Source organism: Aquarana catesbeiana, linkage group LG04 (genome assembly GCF_042186555.1).
Source record: "Aquarana catesbeiana isolate 2022-GZ linkage group LG04, ASM4218655v1, whole genome shotgun sequence".
NCBI lineage: Eukaryota > Metazoa > Chordata > Amphibia > Anura > Ranidae > Aquarana > Aquarana catesbeiana.
In genome coordinates, this window is record NC_133327.1 from 669,322,473 (window position 1) to 669,348,032 (window position 25,560).

Genomic DNA, 25,560 nt, shown 5'->3' on the forward strand with positions numbered 1-25,560 from the left:
TAGCCTTTTTGGTAATGTAAATCCAGCCACTTAAAGTGGTTCTAAAGGCAGAAGGTTTTTTTACCTTAATGCATTTTATACATTAGGGTTAAAAACTTTCTGCAAGCAGCTCATCCCCCAGCTACCTCTAAATATTTACCTGAGGCTGATCTAGATCCAGCAATGTGCACAAGAGCAGATGTTCTCTCGGCTCTCTGCCTTCAAATTGGCTTTGGCTCCCGCTGCTGTAAATCACAGCCAGTGAGGAGAAAGCGGGGGGCAGGACCGAGTTGTGCATGCACGAGTGCCGCTATAGGGGGCACCCAGCAGGGGGGGGGAGAAGCCAGGAGCACGAGTGGGAGACCCCAGAAGAAGGATCCAGGCTGCTCTGTGCAAAACTATTGTTCACCTTTTAAAAAAAAAAAAAATGTACATTGATTATTATTTTATTTTTTGGAGCCTGTACAGCATTGCACATGTGATCAGTAGATCGCAGGTGCAGTGTCAGGCTCCTACAGACTTTCAGTGTAGCTGTGTGCTCGTACCTTGTATGGGCAGGCAGTTACTGAATGGCAGGAAGAATCAATGAACTACTAAAGCGCTCACCAGCACCCTTGTTGGTAGTTGCAGTTCTCTCATTCACAGAACTCTGTGAATGAATGATGCAGCTTGGGGGCGGAGCCCCGCACAGCCACACTTTTTTTAAATTGTACTGAAAATTTACCTTATCCTTTAAGTCAGAGCCCAGTTACTGTGATTGTTTCAAGCTATGATGTTGAAGTGGTTAGCACTTCCGCCTAGCAGCACTAGGGTCGTTGTTTCAAATCCCAACCACGACACTATCTGCCTGGAGTTTGCATGCTTTCCCTGTGCCTGCGAGGGTTTCCTCTCACACTCCAAAGACATGCTGGTAGGTTAATTGGCTCCTATATAAACTGGCCCTAGTATGTGTATGTATGACTAAGTCTCATGCCGAAACGCGTCGGCCGTTTGCTTTTTAATGCTCATATGTAGCCAATAAAATTTTGCAACAAGGACTTTGGAGTTGCCGGCTCTTTTCTCTTATATGTGTATGTATGAATGTGAGTTAGGGACCTTAGATTATGAGCTCCCTCCTTGACAGGGCAGGGACTGATGTGAATGTATAGTAGAATATATATATATATATATATATATATATATATATATATATATATATATATATATATATATAAAACGCTGCATAAATTGACGGCACTGTAATTAATCAATACACTTGTGCTGGAATATACATTTTTAGGCAGACTGTTCAATTCTTGGTTGGACTACTTAGTGAAGGCCAATGAGGCTATATTAAAAAAATGGATCTAATTAGATTGCTGTAGTCTTAAGTGCGTTGTTGTTTTTCATTTTAATATGTAATATTAGGAATGTCTAAAAGCCATGTCGTTACCTTTCTACATATTCTAGTAAGGATTCAGCTTCCATACTCTTCTTTGGCTCCAGATCATCAAACACATTAGTGGGTGCTGACTCATCTGTAGCTAAATACAAAGTCATAAAAAAAGACTTCCGTGAGAAAATTCATTTTTTTCGACAGTGCAAATACTATTTGTCCTCTCACAAGTGCTTTCAATTTGGAATATGGATTTTACAGGTCAGCTATTCAACTCTGATGTTAAAGTAAACCTGTGCTCAGTTCAAGATCCATTAAAAGTACAGATAAGCTTACAATTGGATATATACCATAATAAAGCAATCAGAAACCCTCAGATTATCAATTCACAGTACCATACTGCACATTTCCCAGTAGCTGCTGCCATTCTAGGCCAAGGGGGTAGGAGCTGGCTGTCAGTGATGGGCAGCCCCTCACTGAATATGGTCCATACAGGAAATCACACTAGAGATGGAAGTCTGTTCACTGCCAGGAGAAGTGATCATTGGCTATTTGTATGATTAAAGGAGACACAAAAGGGCGCTTCTAAGTGCAGCAGATTAAATAATTTATTAGTAAAAAAAAAGCAAATTTGCCACTCACATGAAGTAGGAAAAAAAGCACATATCATCCATGGAGGACCTGGGTCATCTGAAGCAGATAGAAGCAATGCCGCCAGTGTTAGGAGATGCACAAGCTCAAAACTAGGAGATACATCAGCTCAGGAGCCAGTCTGACAGCATTGGAATCAGCCAATGACATCAGATGTTGGAGTACATGGATGGCGTGTGGCTATGCATTTCAAGGCAGCAACACCTCTTTCTCAAGCCTGACAGGGTAGCAAGTTTTCATTGCTCATATGTAGCCTGCTCCATTGCTCTTTTGATAGTCTGGTTCCATAGAAGTTTTCACTTCCTTTGCATCTTGCATATGGAATTGTTCCAAGATTTGAGATTTTCTGAAATTAGTTGAGAAGATAACTTCCATCTTCTTCTTTTTTTGGAATCCCAGAGAGTAGCCAATGTTCCCTAGCTCTTTGATTTCAAAATTTTCTTTCAGCTTGTGAACTGATTATAATCCCCTTCTTGTTCAAAACAAGTTATGTCATCATCATAGATAAGGATGTATATCCATCTGTCTCCTTGATTCATGGAGTAGAGACAGGGGTCTGCTTTACTTCTTGAGAATCCCTCTCTGGTAAGTACTTTATTCACTTTCTCATTCCACATCCTTGCAGATTGTTTAAGACTGTAGATGCTCTTCTGAAGTTTACACACAAGGTTGTCTCCTTGCTCAAACCCTGGTGGTTGCTCCATGTAGAGGTCTTCTTTAATGTCTCCATATGAGAAAGCAGTTTTAACGTCTAGGTGTTTGACTTGCATGCCCTTCCAGGCTGCAACGCTAAGAAGCGCTCTGATGGTGGAGTGTTTTACGACGGGAGAATTTCTGGGAGTAACCCTTGGCAACTAGTCTAGCTTTGTATTTGTGGATATTCCCTCCTGTGTCTGACTTTACTTTGAAAGTCCATTTACTTCCTGTTTTTGTTTTGCGGTTAGGAGGAAGATCTGTGAGTGTCCAGGTTTTATTTTCTTGAAGTGACTTTAATTCATCTTCTGCCGCCTTTCTCCATTTATTGGTTTCACATTTTGGCAGTTTTTCTGTCTTCCCAGGATGTTGTTTCAAGTACGCTGTGTGTTTTGACAGTGTATAACAGCTTGCGGGGTGGTATCCCCTTTGTAGTCTGAGTGGATCTTCTGACTTCAGACAGTTCAGCAGGATCTGGTGGAGAACATGATTTAGGCATTTTGAGTTCCACCTCTGGTTTGTTGGGCATTTTCACTTCACAGCTTTCAGGGATTAGTGTTTCTGGTGATGGGCTCTCATCAAAATGAACACTACGGTTTATTGTCACTTTGTCAGTCTTTGGGTGTAGGATTATGTAACCCTTTGTTGGCTCGCTGTAGCCTACTAGATGCCCTCTATGGCTCCGTTCTCCAGCTTGGATCACTTTTCACTTGGAATATAGACATATGCTTTACATCCAAACACTCTGATGTGCCCTATGCTAGGCTTTCATCCATGCCACATTTCGAATGGAGTAGTTTTAATAGTTCTTGAGGGTTATCTGTTCTGTAGGTAGGTTGCAGTCATGACTGCTTCTCCCCAGTACTTGTGAGGTAGGTTGGCATCTGACAACATGCATCCGGCCATTTCTATAAGAGTGTGATTTTTCCTTTCTTCTACACCGTATTGTTCAGGAGTGTATGGTGTGGTTGTCTGGTGTACTATTCCTGGTCTCTTCAGGTATGAGGCCACTTCTTTGCTTATGTATTCTCCACCATTGTTGCTGTGTATTATTCCTGGTTTCCGTTCAAATTTGTTGCTAGACATGGCAACAAACTCTTGAAGTTTCTCTGATGTTTCATTCTTGGATTTCATCAGATAAGTAGTTGTGTACCTGAAAGTCAGTAGATATCTGTTCCCACGATTAAGTCCTAGTGACAAAACATGTCAGGGCGTGGCTATACGGCAATCTAGTGCGTGTGACGTAGGATGGAGTGAGGAGACACGGAGCATTGGGAAGCGAAGGATCGTTTCTAGGAACGGGTGAGAGTATTGCCAGCATTCACACTCCCTGGATCCGCTACGGCCGCTGTTATTTATTCCTACCACTACATGGATTGCCTTGATGCGATTTACCTTTTGCCTGCTGTGTTATGTTTACATGTGAGTACAGGTATATAAAAGGGTAGCGCTATTGTACCAAATAACCATATAAACAAAAAGTGTATTATTACATGCACAAAATGTGATGACAAAAGAGAAAAAAAGAAAAACATGTTTTTCTTATATAAAAAACTAAATAAAGTCTCTGGTGATCTTCAAGTGTCGCTTACGTACAATAATTATTCATGGTCCAAACTTGAATGAAACGGTCCTTTTCACCACGTGAGTAACCAATATAGAAAGTTAATGTGATGGGACCACCACCCAGATGAAATGCAGGCTTACCAAAAGGGTTGGACTCATAAGAACATATGCTCTATGAGTCAGAAGGGCTTGTATTGCCAACCGGCAATGAAGGAGGACCTTTGAAGTGAATGGCGATGAAACTCCAGAGGCATCAAGGCTTTGGGGGAACCTTTTCTTATAGGTAGTTGCCCGTCTCAAGAGAATGGCCCATACAAGATAAAAAGGGGCCACGCAGCATAATTCCATATATAAAACACATTTATTGATAAAAGGTAAAACACTTACATTTTATGCAGTGAAAAAGCGCTTAGTATAAAATCGTGGCAGCAGTGGAGTCACCCGACGCGTTTCGTCTCACTAGACTTCGTCTGGGGTTTTTGTTTTTACATGTGAGTACAATGGTGATGGATTACTGAGATTTTAATTAAAACATTTTTTGAATGGTATCACACTACTGGAGATCTTCTTTTATTCACATGTGGAGCTATTACTTCAGAGAGAGAGCTTGACAACTTTGGACACTGGAAATCTGATTTTAACCCCCATGTGAGTGGGTTGAGGCGATTATGGCCAAACACGAGAGTGTGAGGCTATAGCAGCTGGTGAGTGCAAATTTTTGAGGGGAGTGGAATCACATCACTGAGGTGTGGTGGATGATTACAAGAATCACACTGTGTTTCTCATACCGGAGATCTTATCACTTTTTGGACTTTCATCTGCACTATATATAGACTGGTTTTATGCATCTAAATCAATTTTTTGATTAGTGAGTTATCAATTTTGTGATTAGTGACTTATTCATTTTACACTTGTCACAGGGTAGATATTATTTACTTTGGCACGTTATTGAGGTTATGTTCATATACTCAGTCTACACATTTTTTTTTCCTTTGTACTTTACAGTGGTATTGATGATAGGGTCACTTTACCATCATCATTTCACATTTTTATGTATATTATTCACTTTTAGTTTATCATTATCACGTTAGCGCCACCATTCATTCTTATATTTATTAGAGGTTTGAATTCGGTTCACAAGATATCTGTTCCCGCCTGATTTGGGAGTTTTCATTGGACCGCATACGTCACTGTGTATGAGCTGCAGAGGGTGGGTAGTTTTTCTTTATGAAGCCTGTGGAAGGGGAGCACATGTGGCTTTTGCTTCAATACAGCACTTGCATTTCATGAGCACTTTGCAAAGGCGCTATTGTCATATCTTCTGATAAGCCTCTCTTTATAATGTCCTGTATAGCTTCTGAACTTCTGTGCCCCAGTTGCCTGTACCATAATGATTAGATTTGCTGTGTAGGTCATTAATGACTATATTGGCTTGCTGGTCTGTGGTGATGAGCCTGTATAGGTGATCATCCAGTTTTCCTTTTTTGCCAGGAATCGCTTATTATTGTGAACTGTGCATTCATCACCCTGGAACTTAACTGTGAGACCGTTGTTGGCAAGACTTTTCAATAATCGAAGGTTGCCTTCTAGTTCTGGAACATACAGCACTTTCTTTACAAGGACACTATGCTGATCTCCTTGCTTTTCCCGTTTGCTATGAAAACTTTGTCTTTTGCACGGTAATCAATGTTTGTGAAGAAGGTCTCATCGCTAGTCATGTGACTAGTCGCACCTGAGTCTATGCACCAGCCGCATGGCTTGCCACTCTGTCACTTTAAAGGTGCCACTCCATGATGTGTCTGCAGTTTCCTTTGTGATTGCTTTAACTCATTTTGTGGATAGCTCTAGCTTTTGCTGCTCAGCTTTCCAGATAGAACAGTCCTTTTTTAAGTGACCAGTCCTTTTACAGCAAAAACAGGCTCTGCTTTCTTTGTTGTGCTTTGTGCCTTTGTACATCTTAAGAGCTTTGTCATCATGGTGCGCATTTTCTTTCCTTCTGTCATATTCATCAATTAATTTGCCTTTGACATATTCTAGTATTAGTTCCTGCTCAGGTCTGGTTTCTAAAGCTTTAATAAGAGCAGTGTATGTCTCTGGAAGGCTGCAGAGGAACAGGGCAACAATATGGTTATCTTTGATGTCCTCTCCGATGGTGGGTAGTTGCTCTATGATCTCTAGCATAGCTTTAACAAGGTCACACATTTGCCAGCCTTCTTCTATTCTTATCTTATATAACCTTCTTAGCAAAAACAGCTTACTGTTTAGACTTATACGCTCATGCAGTTTTTGTAATGAAGTCCACATACCTTTGGCTGTTTTCTCTGTTCTTATGTAATATGTTTATAGTTGCTTTTGCCTGCCTATCCTTTCTGTCCCATTCCTCAGTCTCTCTGTTTGTGGGTCTGTCTGTACTCAGCACTTGCCACAAGTCATCCATGCTAAAAAGCATTTCTAGTTTAAACCTCCACAGCTGGTAATTGGCATTGTTCAGCTTTGCAATTGCAAACTTCACATCTGAACTGCTTGCCATATTTCAGCAGTTTGCATACAGTATTCACAGACTTGCAGAATTATTTTTCCACTGCCTGGGTGCTTCTGGGTTTGCTGGCTGTGCCTGGGCCCATAACCTATTGGCAGGTTATTGAATTATGTGCTGGAAGTTTGTTGTATGCAGAGAATAACCTTACTTGGTATTTGATCACCTCTGTGGTTTTTATTTTTTGCGCTATAAACAAAAAACGACTGACAATTTTGAAAAAAAAAAAACTATATTTTTTACTTTCATATATACATATACATATTTCATCATATACATATTCACATTAAAAAAAACAAAATGCATTTATCAGTTTAGGCCAATATGTATTCTGCTACATATTTTTGGTAAAAAAAATTAAAAATCCCAATAAGCGTATATTGATTGGCTTGTGCAAAAGTTATAGCGTCTACAAAATAGGGGATAGATTTAGGGACTTTTAATTTTTTTTAATTGTTTTTACTAGTAATGGCGGCGATCTGTGATTTTTAGCGGGACAGCGACATTGCAGCTGACAAATCTAACCCCAAGTGACACTTTTTGGGGACCAGTGACATTATTACAGTAATCAGAGCTAAAAGAAATGCACTGATCAATATATAAATGACACCGGCAAGGAAGGGGCTCGATCTAGGGGTTAACTGTGTTCCCTGGGTCTGTTCTAACTGTGTGGGGGATGGGCTTGCTGGGACAACACAGAGATCGGCATTCCTGATTACTAGGAACAGCATATCTCTATGTTGTCCCCTGTCAGAACGGGGATCCACCTTTTTTACATAGGCAGATCCCCGTTCTGCCTCTCTGTACTGTGATTGCGGGTGGCCGGCGGACATCGAGTCCGCCGGACCCGTGGGAGCACTCCCTCGGTGCGTGGCGGGCGCGCTCCCGCCCACGATACCACATGCATGGACCGACGTACAGGTACGTTGGTTTGCACAGCTGGACCGCCTTGCCGCAGTATATATGCGAAAAGGCGGTCGGCAAATGGTTACATTACTTGCTGTTGTTCTTTCAACATCCAGAAGAGGAGGATCCGGTCTGCTCTGTGCAAAACCAATGCACTGAGCAGGTAGGTATAACATGTTTGTTATTTTTATTTGAAAAAAAAAAAGCGAACCTTTATGTAGCGCCTCCCTGGGTCTACTGGGAGCAGGAAGGCACCTCCAGATACAGGGAGCGGGCTTACATTCACCCCAGGGCTGAGTCCATGGGAAGTCCATAATGGGAAGATAGAACAAATGTGGGCGCCAGTCACTTTAAGTATTTTTCAATGCTTTAATGAAGAACTTGGAAGTAGTAGTAGGAGAGAGGGTTGGGGGAGGTTTTAGATACCCTTTTTAGCAGATCACTTACAGACTCCTTGAATCCAAAGACAAAACAGCTTTCTTTTAGAAGATCTTGGAGGCCTGGATAGGTCTCTCACACAGACCTAGCAACCGGTATGATTTCTGGATAAGCCTCTCTCACAGACTTAGCAGCCAGTAGCTAGTTACCTTCATTTAGATTTGTAGAACAGCTTCACAGTACCAGAACCTTTAAGCCGACCCGGCAGTACTGTAAGGGTAGTTCAGATATGGGTGCGTCCTCCAAACGAGTCACCAGGCCCTCTTGAGGGACCAGCCTTCATCCTGGTTCTCTCCAGCAAGGGTCCTCTCCTGGATCTCCTCAGCTTGGCTAGGCTTCTTCCAAACAGGCAAGACAGCCTAAGGACCACCTCCGGACTAGTAGGCCCCAGACAGGCTTCTAGGCCTACTTGCAGAATGTGCAGCAACGTAGCCTCAGGCCCGGAGGGCCAGGAGGTGACGACTGACTAAGAGCACATGGCACTGCCCAATAAATACCCCTTCCCAGAATGCACAGCGGCCAGGAACCTCCTACTGGGCTGTTTCTGGAAAAAGAATATTAATTACAGCTCAACCTAGTTGTAATTCTCACACTGTCCTGTGGTACCAGTGACACCTACTGGCAACAGTGGGAAATGCACAACACAGTCAAGTTTAGAACAGAACCAAATAAACTATGTACAATCAATCTGAGCTGTTTACAGCTCAGCCAAAAACTACATTATACATTACATTATAACCCCATTTTTGGGAACACTGGGCTACATTTAAAATCACTTTATTGCAGCTACCAGATACAGCTGTGACATGCCCCACTGTTAAAGTGGTTGTAAATCCTTATATTTACCCAGTGATGTGACTGGCCTCAGGTACATACACAGCGATGAAACAAATCCTCCTACATAAGTTGTACCTGTTAATCTGCAGTCTTCTCTTCTCTACAGCTGTTCAAAGTGCATAATTTATACAGCTTGTCTGAGCTTTCAGAAAGCGGAGAGCTGAAGGTATACTCTGCAGAGCCCAGTGAGAGCTGATTGGAGGGAAGGGACACCCCTCCCCTCTTCACACAGCACACAGGAACAGAGCTGAAGCAGTCAATCACAGGCTGTGTGCTGGAAATCCCTCCCCGTCACCATTTTTCTCTCTCGGTGTCAGGAAAACTTGTCATTAAAGGTTCATGCTGATAGCAGAGGAAATAAGCAGCAGACAGAAAGGACACTTAGTGCTCTGGATTGAGACAAGTACACACTATAGAGAAATATGCTTTGTTCATATTTCATGTCTGAGGTTTACAACTACTTTAATGAAGACAGGGTCATACCCTCAAACATCTTCACATGTATTAGTGACAATAGGAAATGAATACAATGCATATATCTGGACACAAAATACCTTTTAATTCGCTTTCTTTCTCTATCACTTCCGTTAATGTCTCATAGAGGCCAACATTTTTATTAGATTTTGCCCAAGACGATATCGCATCCGCAATGACTCTTTTCTTCCGGTAACTAAAGGAAATGAGAATCCAAACTATTACATCACATGAATTATACATGACACAGAATAAATGAAACTGAATAGACATTCACAACAATGTATAATTCACTTTAAGTGATCAGCTACAAAGTTTTAAGCATTTACTTAGTAGCAACTATTATCAAATCTCCCGTGGAGAGGGGGTATTTAAAAGGGATGGGGGACTTGTATTTTCTCAATCATGTCTAGTCTAAATCCGGTTTTATAAATATTTACATTTACAATATACTGTCAGGATTTATCCTTTAAGCGATGCAGCTGACGCGTTTTATCTTCTTATCTCTTAGCAGAAGACAGCTCCTGCAGAGCAGCTCAGGAGCCAATTTTCTTATGTGGAAGAAAACTGACTCAGCTTCTTCTGGTATTCTCTGTGAAGCGCGTGATAGTGCAGGGTTCAAGGGGTTTAAAGAAGGAGCCAATACAACACCTCCTCAATGCTTGTCAAATGCCCCCTGAAGAGCGATTTGGATATGGATTGATCGTCAGAGTCCAAAGCAAGTGTGAACGAGCCCATAGACAGTTTATACAGTTTAGCTATGCCTTTCATTTTATAGGCTGCCATGCAATTTTACATCTATTGGTACTTTGGGAGCGAACGCTGCACAGTACATTTAAGTGAAAGATTTAAACTGGTATTAAAGTCAAAAATATTTTGTCCTAAATCAGAGAAAAATGCAGCCAGTGCGAGAGAAGAGTACAAGCCATGCCTCTCCCCCTCCACAGTAGTGATTGACAGAGGCTCTGTATCCCTCTTGTGTGGGCTGTGTGTACAGCGCTCTGAATGGTTGCATGTAGAGTTGTAGTACAGAGCGGAATGCGCCCGTTGCATGTAGAGTTGTAGTATGGAGTGGGAGCGCACACGTTGCATGTAGAGTTGTAGTAAAGAATGAGAGCACGCAGGTTGCATGTAGAGTTGTAGTACAGAGTGGGATCATGCATGTTGTATGTAGAGTTGTAGGACTAAGTGGGAGTGCGCATATTGCATGTAGAGTTGTAGTACAGAGTGGGAGCACACACATTGCATGTAAAGTTGTAGTACAGAGTGGGAGCACACACATTGCATGTAGAGTTGTAGTACAGAGTGGGAGCACGCACTTTGCATACAGAGTTGTAGTACAGAGTGGGAGCACGGATGTTGGACATAGAGTTGTAGTACGGAGTGGGAGCGCACATGTTGCATGTAGAGTTGTAGTACGGAGTGGGAGCGCACATGTTGCATGTAGAGTTGTAGTACGGAGTGGGAACGCGCATGTTGCATGTAGAGTTGCAGTATGGAGTGGGAGCACGCATGTTGCATGTAGAGTTGTAGTACGGAGTGGGAGCGCGCATGTTGCATGTAGAGTTGTAGTACGGAGTGGGAGCGCGCATGTTGCATGTAGAGTTGTAGTACGGAGTGGGAGCGCGCATGTTGCATGTAGAGTTGTAGTACGGAGTGGGAGCGCGCATGTTGCATGTAGAGTTGTAGTACGGAGTGGGAGCGCGCATGTTGCATGTACAGTTGTAGTACGGAGTGGAAGCGTGCATGTTTCATGTAGAGTTGTAGTACGGAGTGGAAGCGCACATGTTTCATGTAGAGTTGTAGTACGGAGTGGGAGCGCGCATATTGCATGTAGAGTCGTAGTACGGAGTGGGAGCGCACATGTTGCATGTAGAGTTGTAGTACAGAGTGGGAGCGCACATGTTGCATGTAGAGTCGTAGTACGGAGTGGGAGCGCACATGTTGCATGTAGAGTGGTAGTACAAAGTGGGAGCGCACATGTTGCATGTAGAGTCGTAGTACAGAGTGGGAGCGCACATGTTGCATGTAGAGTCGTAGTACAGAGTGGGAGCGCACATGTTGCATGTAGAGTCGTAGTACAGAGTGGGAGCGCACATGTTGCATGTAGAGTCGTAGTACGGAGTGGGAGCGCGCATGTTGCATGTAGAGTCGTAGTATAGCGTGGGAGCGCGCATGTTGCATGTAGAGTCGTAGTACAGAGTGGGAGCGCGCATGTTGCATGTAGAGTCGTAGTATAGAGTGGGAGCGCGCATGTTGCATGTAGAGTTGTAGTACGGAGTGGGAGCGCGCATGTTGCATGTAGAGTTGTAGTACGGAGTGGGAGCGCGCATGTTGCATGTAGAGTTGTAGTACGGAGTGGGAGCACACATGTTGCATGTAGAGTTATAGTACAGAGTGGGAGCGCACATGTTGCATGTAGAGTTGTAGTATGGAGTGGGAGCGCACATGTTGCATGTAGAGTTATAGTACAGAGTGGGAGTGCACATGTTGCATGTAGAGTTATAGTACAGAGTGGGAGCGCACATGTTGCATGTAGAGTTATAGTACAGAGTGGGAGCGCACATGTTGCATGTAGAGTTATAGTACAGAGTGGGAGTGCACATGTTGCATGTAGAGTTGTAGTACGGAGTGGGAGTGCACATGTTGCAGAGACTCACACAGGACTCTATAGGTCCCACAGTGGCGCAAGGGGCAAAGAGAGAAAGGGAATATAGCGACACAGCCAGGGGAAATTTGAAACAGGAAGTTCTGAGGTGGAAATGAAGAAAAAAAAAATCAAATGCCTGTTGCGAGTTATGTTATCTGATTTAGGGAAAAAAAATTCCATTATTTCCATTTTAAGAATACCAATACATCATATCGATTATTTTGCCATGTGTTTTACCTGTCCATCAGTTTCTTGTTTATTTGTTCAGCTTCTTCCCTTTCCTGCAATGCAAGGCTTAGTTTTAAATCCAGTTCCTGTTTCCTTTGGATGGGAACATATTTGGTAGTCATGCTGGCAATTAATTGTTGCTTCTTTTGATCTAACTGTTGCTGGTATTTTTCAAGAGCGCTCATATCAAGAGAATCTTCTATAGACATACCTAGGAAAAGGAAACAGTAACCTTACTGGTCAATACACGAGATCTCACCAGGGGCCCTCATATGCTATGCAATGGGGTTAATATACTAAAGGGAAATAGGCTGTGCACTTTGCAAGTAAATGAAGTGAAGCTTCAAGTGATTTAAAAAGGAATATTATTATTATTATTATTATTTTTTTAATAACAAACATGTCATACTTGCCTGCTCTGTGCAGCCTGGATCCTCCTCTTCTCACTCCTGGCCCCTTCCTCCTGCCTCCATAGCAAGCAGTTTGCTATGGGGGCACCCAAGCAGGCTCGCTCCCGAGCCGCTGCTCTCCACTTTCATAACGCCGGGCGCATGGATTCCAATGTGTGGTGGGTGGTTTTTTTGAGGCGCCGATTAGAGCCCGAAGCTCTAATAGGCTTCAAATAGGGTGGGCTCTGGGTGCTGAGAATACACTCTGAGCCCACCCAGGTGTGTGAGAATAATGAATGAATATTTCCTATTCTTACACTGAATCGCTTCTCCACCAATCAGGAAGCGTGGGTCTGAAACCCAAAAGGAGAAGCGATCTGATTGGCCGCCGAGGAGGAGGGAGAAGAGAGAAGACCGAAGCCGCCTAGCAGGGAGAAGGAGAAGCTGCTCATGATGCCCACAGAGGAGAGCCCGGGAAGCTGCTCGTGATTGCCCGCCATGGATGGGGTAAGTGCACCAACCGACCGGCTGACCAGACTCGACCCGTGGTGGGTGGCGGAAAGTGCACTGTTTGCTGCCCCCCCTAAAAAAAAAAATTACCACCAGCCGCCACTGCTGGCTGCAATTAACAGTAGTGGGAGCCGTTGGCTCAGCCAATGAGAAGACCCGGGCGAGCCGCTGCTCTCATGCACATTTATGGATCGAGATGTGGCTCAGGTGAGTATTGGGGGGGGGGGGGTGGGGGCTGCTGAACACAGAAGGATTTTTTACCTTTATGCATATGTAGGTAAAAAAAAACTTGAGCCTCTACAACCACTTTCACTTTGTGAAGAATACCCAAGCAGGTTCAAAGAAAATTAAAAACAAAAACAAAGGATTTTTGCTTGCATATGATTGGATGATGGAAATCAGAAGTGCTTCACCACATTCATTAAGCTCTGGGGAAAATGAGTGCAGCTGCACTTTCAAAGTGCACAATCTATTTGCCTTTACTAAATCAACCCCAGTGTATGTTTTGCACTGTAAATAACACACATCCATATATCCTATTGTAAAGTGTTACATGAGATCATATTGCTTTATGAAAAAAAGGTAGTAAAATTATATCCAACAAATATAACAGCCTGTTAACATTCACCCAAAACTGAAATATTGGTATTAATATAACCTTAGAATACACACTAAGGTTAATTTTTAAAGGATTCACTGTGCGGTTTGCTCAGTGAATGTGTTCTGGACATTTGTCCAGGGATGCTGTTAGGAATCACGGGGCCCCATACAGTCTACCTGACAGCCCCCCTCAGCCAAAGTGACTGAGAACATAGATCCTGTCTCTACAGCCTCAGCTGCATATATGGATGAATATGAAGCACTCTGAGGCTTCCTACTAATTCACAACCTGAAGCATAGTAAATGTACTTTACTATGCTTCAGTGATGAATGGACATAGGAGTGATTGGTACCGGTACCGGGGGTTAGGAGAAACGCCGGCAGCGCTGTGGGGGAAAGGGACACACAGGGGGGCCCAGTCAGCAGATAGAAGGGAAGTATGTGCTAGAAGCAATTCCTTTTCAGTGCAGCCGGAGGGAGGGAGAAGAGGAGAAGCTGGCAGCGCTGCATGGGAGACAGAAGGGGAACGGTGGTTGCAATAAGACAGTACAGTCGGCTCTTTTCTGTACCCTTCCCCAGATCTGTGCCCTGATACAATCCTATCTCGGAGGTCAAAAGACAATTCCTTGGACTTCGTGGCTTGGTTGGTGCTCTGACTTGCACTGTTAACTGTGGGACCTTATATAGACAGGTCAAATCATTAGTAAGACCTCATCTGGAATATGCAGTTCAGTTTTGGACACCAGTTCTCAAAGAGGATATCGGGGAACTGGAGAAAGTGCAGAGAAGAGCAACCAAACTGATAAGAGGCATGGAGGAGCTCAACTATGAGGAAAGATTAGGAGGAGCTGAATTTATTCTCTCTTGAGAAGAGGAGATTAAGGGGGGATATGATCACCATGTTCAAATATATAAGGGGTCCATATAGTGAACTTGGTGTTGAGTTATTCTCTTTACGGTCAACCCAGAGGACAAGGGGACACTCTTTACGTCTAGAGGAAAAGACATTTAATCTTCAAATACGGAAAGGTTTCTTCACAGTAAGAGCTCTGAAGATGTGGAATAGACTCCCTCCAGAGGTGGTTCTGGCCAGCTCTGTAGATTGCTTTAAGAAAGGCCTGGATTCTTTCCTAAATGTACATAATATAACTGGGTACTGACATTTATAGGTAAAGTTGATCCAGGGAAAATCTGATTGCCTCTTGGGGGATCAGGAAGGAATTTTTTCCCCTGCTGTAGCAAATTGGATCATGCTTTGCTGGGGTTTTTTTGCCTTCCTCTGGATCAACTGAGGGTATAAAATTGGGTATATTGGATTGTACGATATTTTTTATTTTATTTATTTATTGTTTTTAAGGTTGAACTGGATGGACTTGTGTCTTTTTTCAATATAACTATGTGTGCCTTTCCAAATCATGTCCAGTCAACTGAATTTACCACAGGTGAACTTCAATCAAGTTGTAGAAACATCTCAAGGATGATCAGTGGAAACAGGAGGCACCTGAGCTCAATTATGAGTGTCATGGCAAAGGCTGTGAATATTTTTGTACATGGGATTTTTTCCTTTTTTATTTTTTAATAAATTTGCAAAGATTTCAAACAAACTTCTTTCACGTTGTCATTATGGGGTAGTGTGCGGCGTATGGTCTGAGCACTGACAGACTGACCCCCCCCCCCCACCCCTTCAACCTCTGCAGCAATGCTGGCAGCACTCATACATCTATTTCCCAAAGACAACCTCTGGATATGGCGCTGAGCACGTGCACTCAACTTCTTTAGTTGACCATGGCGAGGCCTGTTCTGAGTGGAACCTGTCCTGTTATACCGCTGTATGGTCTTGGCCACTGTGCTGCAGCTCAGTTTCAAGGTCTTGCCAATCTTCTTACAGCCTAGGCCATCTTTATGTAGAGCAACAATTCTTTTTTTCAGATCCTCAGAGAGTTCTTTGCCATGAGGTGCCATGTTGAACCTCCAGTGACCAGTATGAGAGAGTGAGAGCGATAACACCAAATTTAACACACCTGCTCCCCATTCACACCTGAGACCTTGTAACACTAACGAGTCATATGACACCAGGGAGTGGAAATGGCTAATTGGGCCCAATTTGGACATTTTCACTTAGGGGTGTACTCACTTTTGTTGCCAGCGGTTTAGACATTAATGGCTGTGTGTTGAGTTATTTTGAGGGGACAGCAAATTTACACTGTTATACAAGCTGTACACTCATTACTTTACATTGTAGCAAAGTGTCATTTCTTCAGTGTTGTCACATGAAAAGATAGAAGAAAATATTTACAAAAATTTTCAAGGGCCTTCAGATGAAATTTGTTGACCCAAGGGTGACATCATCAAATTCTCTGACAAATGATATTTCAGAATTTCATACTAACATTCAAATGAAAATCTAACCTTGTATGGCCAGCTTACAGGCACACTTCAATGTTGTAGATTGGAAACCCTTAGGGCAGGTGTGGTTCCCCGTAGATATAATTCTCTCTATATTGATAGTGATCTTTGTTGAGAAGGTTTCATTTCTAATACGGCTAATTCACTGTGAAATCAATGTTAGTTCACCAGTGCACCCCACAAAGTGTCCCTGCATTGGTGCTGCTCCCAGGTAAGGAAGCTGTGGATCGCTGTGACACCCCCATATCACTGCGTTACAAACTGCCTGAGATTATGATGGTTTGCTGAAGACAGGTGGACCATGGACCATACCTGGGATCAGAGCGGAGGGGTTTATTTCATCCTTTTCAGGTAATTCCTCTTTTACTGGAGGGCTCTTCACGCTATTTTGTCGCAGAAGTTTTTGCAATTTTCGTTCAATCCTATGAGAGTCCTGATTAATTAATTCGATCCTAAGAAAAAAAACAATCATCATGTTATATCAGATGAATTTAGATGGAAAACAAAAGGGGAAGGTGATGTGATGGAAAGTTACAAAGTACCATATTCATCAGTTTATAACACGCACTTTTTTCCCCTGAAAATAGGGGGCAATTCACTGGTGCATGTTATACGCCGATAGTTTTCCTCGGAGGGGAAGGAGGGGGACGAGCGCCGTCGGAATTCACCGAGCCGTCATATCTTGTTTACACGGCTCTCACGTCACACACACAGTCCCGCCTCCATCACCGGCATTATACCAGTGTTCTGTCTATCACAGGAGCTGGTCCAATGCCGATGGCGGAGGCGGGACTGTGTATGTGACTGCCGACTGAGAGCCGAGTAAACAAGAGATGACGGCTTGGTGATTTCCTGCACTGCCCTGATGAGAGATGGTGAGGCTGCAGATGGGCATTAATTGGGCAACTGCATTGATGAGAGATGGGCTGCAGATGGGCGCAAGTACAGGCTGCAGATGGGCAAAGTTCAGGCTACAGATGGGCACAGATCAGGCTGCAGATGGGCACAGATCAGGCTGCAGATGGGCACAGATCAGGCTGCAGATGGGCAAAGTTCAGGCTACAGATGGACACAAATCAGGCTGCAGATGGGCGCAAATCAGGCTGCAGATGGGCACAAATTAGGCTGCAGATGGGCGCTGATCAGGCTGCAGACGGGCGCTGATCAGGCTGCAGACGGGCGCTGATCAGGCTGCAGATGGGCGCAGATCAGGCTGCAGATGGGCGCAGATCAGGCTGCAGATGGGCACAGATAAGGCTGCAGATGGGCACAGATAAGGCTGCAGATGGGCACAGATAAGGCTGCAGATGGGCACAGATAAGGCTGCAGATGGGCACAGATCAGGCTGCATTGAAGCTGCAGATAGGCACAGATCAGGCTGCAGATGGGCACAGATCAGGCTGCATTGAAACTGCAAATAGGCACAGATCAGGCTGCAGATGGGCACAGATCAGGCTGCATTGAAGGTGCAGATGGGCACTAACCAGGCTGCATTGATGGGCACTGACCATTATTTTGCTTCAAAGTAGTTTATTTTAAAAAAAAAGTTTTTTTCCTGAAACTTCCCTCTTAAATCGAAGGTGCGTGTTATACGCCGATAAATACGGTAATTAAGAGCGTTAAAGGAATTGGTCGTGCATCCTTATACAATGAACTTAGTAAGAATATCCATCTACCAGTTCAGTGCATAGTAGATTCTTACTAGTATGACTTTTTTACCATTTTGTTTTGATTTCTGTGTAAGTATCTTTCTGTTAGGAAAAAAACATTAAAGTACAACCCCACTTTTTTTTTTTAGAAAAAAAAAAAACAACATTCCCCTCTGGGTGATCTGTGTACATTGCAGGGATTTTTATATAATATCAAAGTATCTCTTAGAATGGGACTTTTAAAAGGCAACCCATTGATAACAAAAAATATGTTATAAAAATTGATTTTATTAATAACACTTTAAAAACTCCTCACATGAGGCACGTGTTTAAAAATAAACATTATGTCAAAATTGTTCAAGATGAAGCACAAAACATAGAAGAAGTGGCGATACCCAAAACCATGAATAGCTGTATGATCAAAGGTTCAATAGCAGCAGTACATAGAATGGACTATCCGTTTGGAACTGCTGACCCGTACCGTGATTGGACACAGCATGAGTTTGCAGCATATTTCAGCCAATGATTAAGTCAGAAAGCTGCTAATCAGCTGTGTCCAATCACACACAAAACAGGTACACAGGAACAGCGATCTGGCTGTTTCTTCTCCCTGAAAAGCAGGGAGAAAAAAGCAGTTCCTGTGCAGTTGGTTTTGCACAGAGCAGCCCAGATCCTCCTCTTCTCGGGTTCCTCAGCGGCGCTCCTGGCCCCTCCCTCCTTTGTGTGCCCCTCAGCCAGCAGCTTGCTACAGGGGGCGCCCAGGCTGAGTCAGAGCTCCGTGTATTCATTCAGAAACGGAGCCCTGACCTGGCCCTGCCCCCTCTCTCCCCTGATTGGCTGGCTGACTTTGATTGGCGCTGCTGCTCTGTCTCAGCCAATCAGGAGGAGTTTTCCTGGATGATTGAGGGGGGATTGTGGACATCGCTGCAGTGAGAAGGAGCTCAGGTAAGTAATTGGGGGGGGGGGGGGCTGTAACACACAGAAGCTTCTTTATCTTAATGCATAGAATGCATTAGTGTAATGGAAGATAGTAAATGCGCTATTACCTAAAAATTCAAAGAAGAGCTGATACAAACAATGTGACAATAATAGAAATATAAAAGTGGGTGAATTGTAGCACTAGTGTAAAAATAACATAAAACACACTGTGAAGTGATGTATAAATGTCTATCAAAATATATGACTGTACATCCCAAATAAAACGAGTGTACTCCAGATGTTTCTGAATAAAGTCCGTGCCAAAATGATGAGATGCAGTGAATCAGAGGGGAAATTCCATCAACAATCTGAATGTCCAGTATAGGACCATCCAAACATTGGGTAGGTGTAGATACGCTTACCGGAACCGGTGGACTCTACTGCCGGCAGCATAGAGTCTATCGAGCAGTGTGCCACCACGGGCAGATGGAAAGATGGTCACGGGAGGATGGATGGTTTCCGGATCGTCACAAGTCACGCAGCCGGATCTCCAAGGGGAAACACGAAAGATCTCAACATGCAGACGTCCTCTCACAGCAGGGAGATATGTAGAAAAAATATAAAATCCCTCCACATAGTGCAAATCAGGGTTGTTTATTTACTAAAAAACCGCAATACATAAAAGTGATCACAGAGTAAAATCAAAATGGCAATGTAGAGAGTGATAGCCGCCCTACGCATTTCGATCAATAGACCTTCATCAGGGGCATAAAAAAACTCCTACTACATTGCCTATATATATAGATAATATTGTAAATACTAAATATTATAAATAATATTTACAATATTATCTATATATATAGGCAATGTAGTAGGAGTTTTTTTATGCCCCTGATGAAGGTCTATTGATTAAAACGCGTAGGGCGGCTATCACTCTCTACATTGCCATTTTGATTTTACTCTGTGATCACTTTTATGTATTGCGGTTTTTTAGTAAATAAACAACCCTGATTTGCACTATGTGGAGGCATTTTATATTTTTTCCACATATCTCCCTGCTGTGAGAGGACGTCTGCATGTTGAGATCTTTCCTGTTTCCCCTTTGAGATCTGGCTGCGTGACTTGTGACGATCCAGAAACCATCCATCCTCCCCGTGACCATCTTTCTATCTGCCTGTGGTGGCACACTGCTCGATAGACTCTATGCTGCCGGCAGTAGAGTCCACCGGTTCCGGTAAGCGTATCTACACCTACCCAATGTTTTGATGGTCCTATACTGGACATTCAGATTGTTGATGGAATTTCCCCTCTGATTCACTGCATCTCATCATTTTGGCACGGACTTTATTCAGAAACATCTGGAGTACACTCGTTTTATTTGGGATGTACAGTCATATATTTTGATAGACATTTATACATCACTTCACAGTGTGTTAGAATGCATTAGTGTCTGATCGGATCGTAGCCATTACTAGTTAAAAAAAGAAATAATAAAAATGCCATAAATATATCCCCTATTTTGCAGACGCTATAACTTTTGCGCAAACCAATCACTATATGCTCATTGCGATTTTTTTTTACCAAAAATATGAAGGAGAATATATATTGGCCTAAACTGATGAAGAAATTTGTTTTTTAAAGAGGGAGTCCCGCGAAAATTTTTTTTTTAAAAGTCAGCAGCTACAAATACTGCAGCTGCTGACTTTAAAAATAAGGACACTCACCTGTCCCAGGGTCCAGCGATGTCGGCACCCGCGACCGAATCGCCCCTTGGTCCTCGGGTGCTGCCGCCGCCATTCTCTGTAAGGGAATCAGGAAGTGAAGCGTTGTGGCTTCACTTCCCGGTTCCCTACTGCGCATGCGCGAGTCGCGCTGCGCTTCCTAACCGGTCCCTGCTGTCTCTGGAACCCGTGTGTGTCCCAGCAGACAGCGCGCTGGGGACGGGAAGAGGCATAGACTCCCGTGGGAGTCTATGCCGGAAGTGGGTGCAAATACCTGTCTTAGACAGGTATCTGCACCCCCCTCCCCCCTGAAAGGTGCCAAATGTGACACCGGAGGGGGGGAGGGTTCCGAAAAGCGGAGGTTCATTTTTTGTGTGAACCTCTGCTTTAAAACATTTTTTTTTGGGGGGGGGGGGGATATTTATTATAGCAAAAAGTAAAACCTATTGTTTTTTTTTTTCAAAATTGTCGCTCTTTTTTTGTTTATAGCGCAAAAAATAAAACCTGCAGAGGTGATCAAATACCACCAAAAGAAAGCTCTATTTGTGCGTAAAAAAGGAGACACATTTTGTTTGGGTATAACGTTGCACGACCGCGCAATTGTCAGTTAAATCGGCCTGGTCGTTAAGGGGGAAAATCTTCCGGCCTGTAAGTGGTTAAAGTAGCGCAGTGCTGAATAGCAAAAAAAAATGCCCTGGTCATGAAGGGGGAGTAAAACCTTTCGGAAGTCAAATGGTTAATCAAACGCCCTATGCTGGAACTAGCAGCCGACAGCCATACATCCTCTGACAGAGAAGAGGTAAGTATTTAATGGATAGACTTCTCATATCCTCACCTCTCCTCCAGCTCCGCGGCCCTCTTCCTGTAATACATGAGGGTGGTGGGCTCAGAAGTCAGGCTCTTCAGCTTGGCCTGGAGATGGGTGGCATCTATGTCTCCCTTCCTGAGGGCCTCAATAAACTCGTCATATTCTTGCTTGATTGCAGTAAGAATGTCTTTATATTCTGTACAATGCTCAATTAACTAAAAGAAATGAGTGTGAGATGTAAGAAGAACCCTAGGTAAAAAGGAGGGTATTTATTTTGAAATTAACCAGCCCCCCCCCAATACAAATACCATAGCTGCTGACTTTCAACTAAAAGGACACTTACTTGTCCAGAGATCCAGCACTGTCCTCAGCTGGGCTGGTTCCTCAGCGCTGCCATGCCGGGGGCCGTCCATTAAGGGCACACGGGCGCCGCCCCCCGTCCATGTGTCCGGCCCCTTTCAGGACCCCGGCGCATGGATTCCAATGCAGGGGGGGGGGGGCTGTTTTTTTGAAGCACCGATTAGACCCAGAGGCTCTGAACCCCTCCTTCAATATAGGGGGGGATCAGGTTGCAGAGAGTGCACTCCGATCCCACCCAGGTGTGTTACAACAGTGAATGAACATTCGCTGTTGTAACACTGATCCTCCTCCCTTGCCAATCAGGAAGCCGGTTTTGACAGGGGTCAGCGGATTGGCTGAAAGGACAGGTGATCCTATTGGACGCCTTGGAGGAGGAAGGGAAGAGCTGGAAGCCACCATGGAGGAGAGGACACAGAGCCGCTGCACCACGCTGCCTGCCACCCCCGATGGGGTAAGTGCCGGACCGACCGGCAAACAGCCCGGGGGGGGGGTTGGTTTATGTTTGCCCCCCCCCCCAAAAAATACACCAGCCACCACTGCTGTCATGTCTAGTGTGGGAAGCCAGCTGTGAATTTTTGAGCCTTCACTGCCCGCTTCCCGCTGCACATGCGCGATCCACGCTGCACTTTGTGAATGGTTCCACAGGAGGCCAATGCGGGCAAAGGGGGCGGGGAAGCAACTTCTGCTTGGACCACCTGGCGATCTGACCAGAAATGGATGTGGGTACCTATCAAATTGCGTACCTGCTTCTTTTTTCAAAAAAATTAAATGGCCAAAAGTTAGTAGAGGGGGGAGGAGGCAGAAAAACTGATCTTCCCCATAATAATCAAAGTGGCTGTAAAGGCATTCTATGCATGAAGGTGAAAAACTTTCTGTGTGCAGCAGCTCTACCCCCTAAAACTTACCTGAGCCCCATCTCAATCCAGCAATGTGCACAAGAGTCTCAGCTCTCCGGGGACTCTCCCTCCTCATTGGCTAAGACAGCAGCGAGAGCCAATGGCAATGTCAATCACAGTCAGTGAGCCAATGAGAAGAGAGAGGGGAATGGGGCCAAGCTGCGGCTCAATGACTGAATGAACACACAGAGCAGCGGCTCAGGAGCAAGCCTGCTCGGGTGCCCCCCACAGAAAACGGTTTGCTGCGGAGAGACATGGCAGGAGGGAGGAGCCAGGAGTACCGGCAGGGAACCTAATAAGAGGAGGGTCGGGGGTGCTCGGTGCAAAATCACCGCACAGAGCAGGAAAGTATCACGTTTGTTATTAAAAAAAAAAATAAAAGAGGAAAAAAAAATACTTGACTTTAAATATCACTATAACCTTTGCTCCAAGAAAGGGATAGGCCGCTAATTCACAAACTAGAACAAACTACTAAACTAAAGGTATTGGGGAAATTTCCCATCACTTCCTGTCCTATAGCCCGAACAAAGTGAAGGAATTCCTGGTTGTCACCAGAACTAGTGTCCCCATTGGAAGATTACCCCTCTATTCCTGCTCTGGGGACAACCAAAAATGTGACATTTTCCTTCACTTTCAATGATAATGGTAAACATGACAAATAGAGAGGGTGAATGTCCCCAATGGACAGCGCAGACAGCAATAAAAACTTGCAGATGTAGCAGTTGGAGGTTTGAGGCAAACCATATACCACAGACAGGGGAACTTACAATGATTAGCTTTTATTTATTTATGTAAAACCTTTCTCCCAAAAAGGAAAGAAAAAAAACATTTGCTGTAACTGCTTATAAAATAATAGCTGAAGTTTGGCTTTTATTTGTTAATGTATTTAAAACTGCTAGTCCATCTAACACTCCCTTCCCCCCAAACTGACAATGCTGCTGTCCAAAGGTGCCCCCTGTGCTCCTTCATCCAGGGGGGAGGGGCGCTCTAATACAGGAGGTGTGTTACTGGCCAGATCCTAGAGGGAAAAAAAAGCCTAAAAAAAAAAAAACTAATGCAGCTACCACATCTAATAATTGGTAAGCTGCAATATATTTGATTTTTTTTTTTTTGGGGGGGTGTTTAAGTATTTTCTTGCAATTCTTTAATATCTGTCAGCAACAGGATAATATTCTTCGCATACATTTCTAGCACAGGAGTTTCCTTCCTCTCTGGTTGTGGATTGGGTCTTGTATTCAATATGTGAAGCATTTCTAGGTGTTGGTGCCATCTTGTGGACAATTAGGAAATAAATGCATATACAAGTGTAGCGCTATGAGTTTAAGAAACTTATGAGATTATAAAAATGAAGATGATAAAAAATGAAGGTAAAAAATATCTGTATCAAACCCCAACAGTTGCAATATAAGATAGCTTGACAGATACATAAAATAAACAAAATCAAAATAAAGTCTCTGGTATTTCTTCAGATGTTTTAAATGTTTTAAAGGATGAGGAGGACTGATGTTAGTCAAGAGGTATATGTAGTTCCTTATTCACCACGTGGTTAACACATGCAAAAATGTGATGGACCCTCCACACAAGAACAAAAATGAAGGCTTACCAGAGGGATTGAACTCATAGGAACATACGTTCAATGAGTCAATCAAGCTTGTGACCCCAATGGGTAATCAAAGAGAGGGAACTTCACAACTGGATGGTGGTAAAGCTTCAATATATATCCATACTTCTGACGGAATTCAAAATGAATGGCAAACCTTCCCGCGGGTCATCTCAGATAGACAATCCATATAAGAATAAAGAAGGGGAGCCACATAGCATAATACCGTTTGAGAAAACAAATTTATTAAAATAAGTAATCAACTTACATTTCAGTAGTAAGAAAAGCGCTTCAAGTTAAAATTATGGCAGGCAGTGGAGTCTCCCGACGCGTTTCGTCTTAAAAGACTTCTTCTGGGGTGCTCACTCACTGCTGCCATACCCCTTAATATAGAAATCTAAGCCCCCTTAATGAGGATACAGCTCGTGTCCAAATTTCAAAAGTACTTCCGGGTTTAGCCAAGATGGCGGACCCGCGTGCGTTCCACGCCTCAGTTAAATGTGTGTACATGCGTTCCAGCATTATACTGAGAGATTGCTATAAGATGTAATCGAATTGTGAGTGTAAGGACAAAATAAGAGTGTGATAAAAACGAAAAACGTTTCATAGTGCGGATATTTCAAATATATGGCTGTTGTTACTCTCTATATCCTGGTGAGGAAAAGAGGGGACGAGATACCGGACGTGCGTCACCCATTCGGATGGGGTGAACACACGTCACTTCCCTTCACACGGACCGCAATAGATAGATAGCGGTTCAAGCCTCGTTTCGAAGCCTAACCACCTATCCGTGAGGATAGGAAGAACGGGATGCCGGATGTGCGTCACCCATTCAAATGAGGTGAACGCACATCACTTCCCTTCACATGTACCGCTACAGATAGACAGCGGTTCAAGCCTCATTTTGATGCTTCAGTGGGGCATATATTGCCACGTCAAACGGGACGGGAGTATGTGACGCCCTATCACATGAACGATTAAAAATAAACCTAAAGTCAGGCCTTATTTTGGTGACGAACAACATAGTGACATCAGTAAAAGACCCTATGTGAACAACAGTGGAGAAGGATAATGTGCAATGGCATAAAAACCTAAGCCACAGATAATATATGTTAGTGAATGAATGAATAAAAAATTGGATATACTAACTGTTGATATATACAGTGACATTATGATAGAAAAAACAAAAACAAATAGAAAGTAAAATAAAATAAAATTGAAAAATAAAAAATAAAAAATAAAATAAAATAAAAATAAAAATAAAAATAAAAATAAAAATAAAATTAAAATTAAAAATAAAAATAAAATAAATAGAATTCAAAAATAAAATAAAATAAAATAAAAAAAATAAAAAATAAAAAATAAAAAAT

The 25,560-nt window shown here is 43.3% G+C and overlaps 1 protein-coding gene across 5 annotated transcripts in view; it reads right to left on the reverse strand.

Annotated features, from left to right (window-relative positions):
* Positions 1–25,560, reverse strand: part of CLHC1 (clathrin heavy chain linker domain containing 1) — an 83,261-nt gene that overhangs the window by 35,861 nt on the left and 21,840 nt on the right. For 4 of the 5 annotated variants that reach the window (XM_073628590.1, XM_073628588.1, XM_073628589.1 and 1 more), the window contains 5 exons: positions 21,362–21,549; positions 16,551–16,690; positions 12,343–12,544; positions 9,536–9,651; positions 1,412–1,502 (listed from right to left, as the gene is read on the reverse strand). In XM_073628590.1, coding sequence (XP_073484691.1) covers positions 1,412–1,502; positions 9,536–9,651; positions 12,343–12,544; positions 16,551–16,690; positions 21,362–21,549 — 737 coding nt within the window. The remainder of the gene's footprint in view (positions 1–1,411; positions 1,503–9,535; positions 9,652–12,342; positions 12,545–16,550; positions 16,691–21,361; positions 21,550–25,560) is intronic. The other variant, XM_073628592.1, reaches the window with a different exon arrangement.